Source organism: Pterocles gutturalis, unplaced genomic scaffold (assembly GCF_000699245.1).
Source record: "Pterocles gutturalis isolate BGI_N339 unplaced genomic scaffold, ASM69924v1 scaffold21120, whole genome shotgun sequence".
NCBI classification, from domain to species: domain Eukaryota; kingdom Metazoa; phylum Chordata; class Aves; order Pterocliformes; family Pteroclidae; genus Pterocles; species Pterocles gutturalis.
In genome coordinates, this window is record NW_010146359.1 from 1 (window position 1) to 8,856 (window position 8,856).

General features: G+C 52.8%; 1 protein-coding gene across 2 annotated transcripts; it reads right to left on the minus strand.

The window, feature by feature from the left end:
- Positions 1-626: 626 nt before the first annotated feature.
- On the minus strand, positions 627-7,343 carry IST1 (increased sodium tolerance 1 homolog (yeast)). 2 transcript variants are annotated; one of them, XM_010085724.1, is made up of 9 exons: positions 7,249-7,343; positions 6,412-6,592; positions 6,062-6,149; positions 5,654-5,737; positions 5,137-5,247; positions 4,569-4,757; positions 3,391-3,483; positions 1,774-1,819; positions 627-826 (listed from the first exon to the last, which is right to left on the minus strand). In XM_010085724.1, exons 1-9 carry the CDS (start codon positions 7,334-7,336, stop codon positions 627-629), a joined length of 1,080 nt encoding a protein of 359 aa, XP_010084026.1. In that variant the 5' UTR covers positions 7,337-7,343. The 2 variants fall into 2 exon arrangements, with proteins under 2 accessions (XP_010084026.1, XP_010084027.1); XM_010085725.1 differs by lacking the exon at positions 3,391-3,483.
- Between the last annotated feature and the right edge of the window lie 1,513 nt (positions 7,344-8,856).

Here is an 8,856-nt window from a genome sequence, read left to right on the forward strand (position 1 = left end):
GCTACCCTCCTGCCAACAGGAGGAGCTCCCCCAGCGCTGCCCTCCTGCCAACAGGGAGCAGCCCCCCCAGAACCCAACAAAGGCCAGGGAGGGTCTACAGCAAACTGCAGCCAGACAGAGCTGGAAGCAAGGAGGCAGCAGAAACCTCAGGGGCAATGCCACACCTTGTCATCCTGCTGCCACCCCAGTTAGTCACAAGTCTTACCACAGAGACTTAATCACCGTTAGCATACAGGCCCTGGAGCAGAGGCGGCAGCTTGTGGAGGACGCTGCCCTCAGACCAGCAGGGAGAGGAGAAAGCCCTGGGTGGTCTCAGCCTTCACCTCCCCTCTCTGCAGCAGCAGCAGCCAGGAACCACCAGGCACAGCTTTCCATCAGAGCTGCCCAGAGTGACAGGGGCTGGTCCCTGCTCCAGCCTCACGAGATTCCCCACAGTTCACCTCCTGGAGCAACAAAGGTGGGAAAGCGGCAGCATCTGGTTACAGTACAGCAGGAAGAGAGCTCAAAAAGAAGAGCGCGTTCATTGGAGGTTAATACAGGAAACCAATTTCAAGGGGAGTGTGTTTCGGAGAGAAGCAGCTGTCACAGCTCCTGCACCTCATGTCGGAGTTACAGCCCAGTCGGTTTTATGTTTTCTTCTTTAGCTCCTCAAATCTCCGAGAAAGATCATCAAAGTCAATGTCTTCAGAGGCAGAAGAGTTGGTGCCGGCAGATGCTGTTGGCAGCGTATCTGGCACGGACGGCAATTCAGCCAGCACAAAGTTATCAACAGTGCTAGGAGCTCCAGCTCTTGGTTTAGGAGAAGGCTCTGGCTTGGGCCCAGGCCCTGTTTGGAGTAAGAGAAATATCATTCCACCTCATTTCACCTCACCATCGTGACCCTCTCACCAAGCCCAACACAGCCACACAAAAGAAAGGCTGTTCTCCCAAAAAGGGTAGCGCCAATGTATTCCTCTGAACAGGACCAGTGGTCGCGCACCTCTGACTGCGCGTAGGCTCAACGGGGAGAAACACAAGGTTTCACGGTTATACGGCTGCACGAGCCAGGGCAATCTCCACTGGTGACCCCATCCCAGATCCCCCTCCACCGCCCACAGCCAGCTGGTTGAAGCTGAAGCTCCCACCCACCGACACTGGCTGGACTGCATCGTGGGGATTCAAAGCCCCAGCTCTCTCCATTCCAACACCCCCTAAAGACACAGGCAGGCACCCCACGCTGTCACAGTGAGGCACAGCACCAGATCCAGTGCCCCCACAGGCCTATCTTCTTCCGCACGTGTCGCCAGTGCTCCCCCAGGACTCCACCAGATCACTGGAAATCCTTGATGGATCTGGCAAGGGTCCGCTTGCTCTAAAACCCTCTCTGCCCTATCAAGTGCTAGAGATAAGGAGTGCTTTCAAAACACACAGAGCAGACTCACTGTACAAGGCAGGAGAACTCTAACAATCCCATCACGACGCATGAAGCATCTCGTAAGCCTTTAGGCAGATGGACCCCGGGATAACAGCTCTCTGCTCGCCCTGCTCTGCGGTACGCAGCCCCAACACTGACACCAATACAAACCCACCCACCCTCTCAGTGCTCACTTCTCTCATTCTGTCATTTCTTCATTTCCATCAGAGTCCTCTCCAAACTCAAACCCTGCTCTCAAGAGGTGTTGAGTTCCACACGTTGGTCCCTACATGGAAAGCTCCCTCCCAGGGACACAGGGATCCCCAGCTACCCACAGCCCCCGGCCACCCAGGGTTTCCCATGCCTCTTGCCATACTCACCAGCCACAGGCGCAGAAGCGTCCTTGTCGGCATTAGGCTCATCAATCTGTAAAAAGACTCTCGGTTACTACAGCTCCTGCTCCTACCAGGCACAGAACGACGTGGGTGCACAGGCACTGCTCATGGGCACACCCAAACTGCTCACACACACACCCCGCCCCTCCCCAAGGAGGCAGACAGCCCCAGCTTCCAGTGCACTCGAAAGAATCTGCCTCTTCCCAAGAAAAGAAGGCAGTGCTTTGACTTTCCCTCCCTATCAACCCAAGCAGCTTCACTGGCCCTATTCTGGGACTGGATAAACAGAGCACATCCACTAGCAGGTCTAAAATACTCATCGAGGACATGACTGGGAGAAGGCTGTCCTCTTTATCCACATAATCACAGCTACTGCTTCCATTCTTTCGTAAAAAATAGTCAGGTCCTCATAACCAGGACCAAGGTACAACACAACCCCATCTCAGGTCTTGGTCCGCTCAGGACAAAGGCCCACGGCACGGTTGGCTGTGCTGGTGCAACTCCTCCTCCCCTGGGGGCTGCAGGCAGTGCTATCTGTCCCTGCCCCCCTAACAACTCCTGCATCTGGGCCTACATCTCCTGCACTCACGGCCTGCCGAGCCGCTGGCACAACATGTCGGCACACACGGGTGCTTGGCTACGCTCACCCCTACTCGGGGTACTGCAAAAACAAGCAGCATGTCACTGAAAGCAAAACGAGATGCATGATCGTGAACTGCAGCAACAAGAACACAGACAAGCACAGAAAGAGAAGGCTCCAGCCTCTCCTCCATTGTCCCCAGGGACTGAGAACAGTCTGGAAAAGGAAGAGTGTTTAAACACCAGGTCAGCCAAAATGTTCATCCAGGCTCACTATGATTTAGTTCAAAAGCCATCACTAAACAGACTGAAGGTGATAAACCCCAAAAAACCGCTGAATTTGTGGACTCTGCTTGTTAACTGTTTATCACCATTTTAACAATGCAGTAAAATAGATCTTGGCTTTCCTCTGCAGCCAACACACAGCAGAATGAGGAACTTCTCCTGTCCTGGGTCCAGCTGGGATAGGGTTAATTCTTCGCAGAAGCTGGGAGTTGGGCATAGCCGGATATTCGATACCATGCTGACGTCATGCCCGGGATATAAGGGGAAGCTAGCCGGGAGAGGGCTCTCTTTTGTGAAGCTCGTGGTGGTGAGATTTTCATTGTATCAGTGTTTCCATTGTACTCTATATCTTGTCTTATTGTTATATTCTTCTTTCTTTTGCTTTCCTCGTGTGGTATTATTAAAAAATCTGTCATTATCTCAACTCAGGAGGTTCCACTTTTTCTTATTTGCCCCCATCTTACCGGGAGAGGAGTGGGGGGGGGGGAGGCGGTGTTGCGACCACGTGGTGGTGGTGGTCCTGACACCAAGACATCTCCTCAGGTCATTCTCCTGTCACACGCACTCAGTGATTCACCACGCCAGTAAGCAATGCCAGGCACCACCAGGCACCACCCCAAAGCTCCTATGGCTGACAGCAACATGCTTCACCAACATTTGCTTTTTCCACTGCTACAACTACACTCTTTGTGAGGTTCCCTCTGCTGCCTACAACAGTGATTCAGCCCAGGCACTTACAGATTCGTATGTTGGTGGGGCTGCTGGAATCGGTGGTGGATGGATGTTGGTGAAAGGCTGGTAGGTCCCCACTGGCAGGCCATTGAAGTTTTCCTGTAAGGAGAGACCACTGTCATGCACCAGACTACTCACCGAGGACACAACACACCCACAGCTGCTATGGGAGTCAGAGAGAAGCAGCAGTCTACAACAAATGCAGGCAAGTATCCAGCCTGGTATACTTCATACTTATTAGGAAGAGATTCTAAAGCACTGAGTCAGATGTAGCCACCTGGAGCAGCCAGACCCAGCTAACACGACTGTGGGTTATTCTAAGAACCCGCATGGCCAAACGCTCCTTCCAAGGCATTAGAAGCACATGGGTAAAAAGGGTAACACCCTGCCTTAAGCACACCTGAGCTGTTTCTCCTGAGTGCAGTACTGCAAAACAAGGAGGTTGTCTCTGGCTCACTCGAGGCTTTCTATTACCCCTACTTGTAACACATCAGTGCCTCAAAGACCTGGACTTGGCACAAGTCCTCAGCATGTTTATGCCTGGTCCTTCAGTCAGCTGATGATACGGGGCCCAGATTTTCCACAAAAACACTGCAACATTGCTGGGACCACACTAAGACTCCAAGCCGTCCCACTTCTCTGCCGCTCTCCCGTCGACACGGATATCCTGCAAATGACTGAACTCAGAAAACAGTGCTCTTTTCAGTTCCCACCTCACAACAAACCATTTCCCAGAGCCACTGGCCTGGTCCCCTCCCCTTGTAGGTCTGAAGGCAGGGCACTTGCCCATTTTTCTGTGCTGTTCCCACCCCACAAAACTCACCTGATCTCCTTGACTGAATCTTGGCACACTACCAGCCTACCAACTTCAAAGTGCAGCTCTAACCCCTGGTCAAAAGCCTGACAGTCAGGAGACTGCCTCAGGAGTTAAGTCTGGACTCCTCTGTTCCCTGAAGGCAAAGAGGGCTGGCTGGAGAACAGGGGCAGGAACCTCCACAGTCCAGAAGCAACATGAAGCTTCAGCTGCAGTGCCAACCGTTTCCATCCCGTGCAGTCTCATGGCAACCTAACAGCCTTCTGACACATCAAGCTATTGGGTACAGACACTTCCCAATCAGCAGGCACAGGGCTAGGCACGACAACCAGAGTCTTCCACAGAAAAAGGGAACGCTCAAAGCAAAGGCACTTACCTTCGGAGGCGGGTAGGAGAAGGGTGGATTTGGTGCTGGCATGGGCATAGGCATCATCACTGGCATGGGCACCAGCGGGGCTGTGAATCCACCACCTCCACCCCCTCCAGGGCCACCCTTTGTCACATCGTCTGTGAATCCCACATCAATCAGATCTGCCTCTCCACCTGCCGGGGCTTCAGCCTGGAGAGGGTGGAAGAATTCTGCTCACCAGCACATCCCTATTCTGATCACAGCCCTCTGAACAGCGTTAAATGCAGCATTTGTCACTGGGCAGGATGGGACAACACAACAGGGACACAACACAAGGACAGAACAGCCAGCAGCTGCACAGCGATATTCAGAAGAATCAGAAAGGGAACCAGACTATACCATGACTAATTGCAGTCACGTGCCACAGGGCTGTAGGAAGGAGCAGGGATCATGCTGTGCTAGGGCTGTCTAGAAGATACCAAAGCACAATTATGACTGAGTTTGCTGCAATGCCACTGCCCTGTGCTCTGAAAGCTGGCACTACACTAACGGGACATTTCTGCTCCAGTCTTGCAGGTGCCTCACTCACCATCACCACTGAGTCAGGCTCATAGGGCACGTTGTAGTTCTTGGCAATCTCGATTAGGTATCTCTCCACCAGAATCTTGGGCGGTGCCTCCACGCTCAGCTTGTGCATCAGCTGGAACACAAGGGTGCAAGAGACGCTCAGTGGGACCAGGGCAGCGCAGCACCCCACTCTGTCCCAGCCAGGGCCACCCGGTGCAGAGAGCACTGCACAGTCCCGGGGAGACCCTCCGTCCCAGTGCAGCACTGCTGCCGGGGAGGCTGCAGGCAACCACAGGCCAGGGCTCCCTGTGCTCAGCTCCTCTCCATCCACAGCCAGCACGGCAGGGCCGCACTGGCCAGGGACCTCAGCACCATGCTCCCACACTTGCAGGGCCTCCAGCAGTGCAGCTGGCCCACCCTACTCTGCAGTGAGCCACAGGCATCAGCCACTGGCCACAAGAAAAAGGGGCAGAAAGCCACAGGAGATGTGGTTGTTCTGCCAGCTCCAGCTGTCTGCAGCTGTTCCACCGGTTCATTACCCTGTCGTTGACTGTCCCGATCTGGTTTGTGCGGCACAGCTTCCCGTACTCCTTGCTGTACTTGGCACACAGCTGGTCAGCAACCTGCAGGAGGAAACAAACTCTGGCAACGTGCACACCCTTGTCTTCCCCCACTGCACGCTGCACACCTGCTGTAGCCCCTACAGCTGCCCGCCTCCCCTCTCCTGCCCCCCAGGTAGCCCTCATTTCTGCCACTGAGCACCCCAGCCGAGCAGCCTCAGCCATTCCTGATGCCTCAGGGACACCTGTACTTGGGTCTCCATTTCCAGAGCCCATAAAACATGTCCCTTGTCTTAATGACACAGTCACGGACAAAGGCTTCCACTAGCTACCAGCAGCGTCGCCCCCACCCTGCACGCGTCACACCCCTCAAACAACCCTACTCACAATCTTCAACTCAGCCACTTCTGACTGGAGCCGTGGTGCAGCCCAAATCAGCGTCGACACTGCTTCTGCCAGGCCAGAGTCCAGCTCCCTACGGACAAGAGAAGACAAGCCTATCTCCACCCCAAGCACCCAGTCTTTACTGCCGTCAGTCTGCTTAGCCTAGAAAACCCCCTCCTCCATGCTGGACTCCAGAGTCTTCCCTGCCTGGGGAAGAAAAGGTCTCTGGAGGCCCTCAGACAGCGAGACAAACAAGTGTCCCTCCGTACCCGAGGCCTGCCCCAGCAGTACCCTCCCTGAGCCCAGCGGTCCTGGCCCCTCTCCCACAGCACACCCTCCAGGCTGGAGCTTACTTCATGGACTGAATCAAGCCAAAGCGGGCTAGCAGCAGATCACAGTAAAGCTCCAGGATCTCCATGGCCTCCACAAGGTAATCTTCACGGATGATGTGCTCCACACGGATCCTGGCACGCTCATCTTTCCCGGCTGCCAGATAATCTGCAATCTCCTTCCTCGCCTTCTGGGCCAACTCAGCTACGGCACACATCCCCAAGGCCAGTCACTGCGCTGGCCGGGGCTGCTGCCTCCGCACCCGCCCGCAGTCCCCACCGCACACAGAGCCACCATGAGCTTCTCTTGATCTGTCATCGAGCCTCTGCAGTGCAAGACACCGAGCTGTGGCTCTGCGGAGCCCTTGTGCCCAGGTCCTAGCACACTAACTCACAGCAGAGAAGGAAGTGGGCTTTTAGCTGCTAGAAACACTCCTACACCTTCAACTTCCCTCAGAGTCAATCAGAGCCATGGATCTTATCTGTGTCTGGGCAGGGCAGGACAGCCCGGGTGGGGAGAGCCTCCCACAGCACCCAGGAAGCTCCCCACCATGCTCTGGGTGCAGAAGGCCCAGCCAACACCCCCCCCCGTCAAACCGTCATGTCCCTCCACACACAGCCAACAGCTACCACCCCATGCACCCCATAAATTGCACCCCAACACCTGCCAGGAAGGGGGACAGGGGCCACACTGTGGCCAGTCTGCTTCTCTAGGTACCGCCACACCAGGGCGGACTGCATGGTCTGCCAGGCCACTCCATACTCAGCCCACGGAAGCACCCTGACTGCAGAAAAATCTTCTCCTCAAGTCTCCTGAGCCCCAAAAGCATCCCAGGTCGCACCTGCCCCCTCAATACTCACTCTTCTTTTTCTCCAGCAGTTTGAGTCGATTGATAACAAGACGCAGGTTTACTCGCAAGCGCTCAGCCTTGAATCCAGAGCCCAACATGATAAACAATTTCTGTGGGAGAAGAGGGGAAGGTCATTGGAACCAGGAGCTGTCGGTCTCACCAGCAGGACAGCAGTCACTGTTTTACTTGAGGGAATAAAAAAACCCACAATTTCTCCACACACACAGGTACAGGCCTGCTATTCCTGAATCTGGTTATTTACAAATGACTGGACCTACAGCACTCATCACTCTCTGTCCCACTTTACAACCCTGTACCTAACCAAGGCCAACAGGTAACAGAAGCTCTCTGGATATTCCCGCTCTGACATACTGAATCTAGAGCCCAGAAACAGACGTAAGATGATCAAAACTGGAACTACTGCACAAACAGGAACATGGTTAGAAGACATACCCTAAACCAAGAAGTTAAAGGCCTGGGTCTATGTACTCTAGACAAGTGACACTAGTCACTGATGTGAACACCAGTGTACAGTAAAGTTTTCAAATGTCAGACAAACATCTACCAGCAGTGCTCTAGGAAAATATGACTGTGCTTCAGTTCAGCAAGCCAAGCTGACCGAGTTGGTATTTGGAGGTTCTGTTCAGCCCTAGATTTTGAAGAAGCCCAAGGGGAAAAAGTCCTCAGATTTCACAATAAACAGCACAGCTGCTTCAAAAGAGGAGGGAAGAAACCCATGTCTCAAAACACCACCTGCAACAACTATCACACAGTCAAGTCCTCTCTCTCTCTTCATATTACTTCATCAATAAAACCACATTTGTAAAGAAACATAAAAGTCAACTGCAAGAACCAAGCCAACCTCTGTCCTACTAATATGCAAGCTGTAAACCAGCTGTATGACTAACCCAAGGACTGTACAAACTAAGGTGCTAACAGTCCTGTCATCAGAAGGAAGAGTTGCCGTTCCACATTCCTCACACTCTTTCTGCTTCCTGAACAGGCTCTGGCAATTCTCCAGCCTCTCATGAGACAGTTCAGCTCATTAGTCCTGCAGAAAACTAACTCAGAAGATGCTTTACTGTGGTATTTTGTTATGCCAAGAACTATTCATGAGAAAACCCTTCCTTAAGTGTTATCATATAGAAAGACCTTGGCTTGTACCTGAAGGACACACTGGAGCTGACTCTTGGGCAGTGACAGCATTTTGTGTATAACTAGTGCTTTACAGAAGATCTGTCACTATCTAGACTATATCCAGTTTATTTAGCTGATCTGCTCGTACATCAATAGTTATTTCAATGATTCACAGAACCAACCAAGCTCAAAAAACATTGCTACAGCATGCATGATATCAGTCCGACAGCATGAAAAGTACGTTTTGCCCTTCTGTAACTAGAACATACTCCTACAACATTGAAATAACTTTACAGCACTGCAAGAAACAGCCTCAGCATGAGTTGCCACGTCTCATACTGTATAAGTACCTATTAAATAATTATGCTGATGAACAACAACCTGTTTTAACAGGCTACTTCAATATAAAGCCGTTCTTTCGCAACCATCCTGCCGTCATCCTAAAAGTTTTGTGGTCCCCACATCACGGTCTCAGCCACAC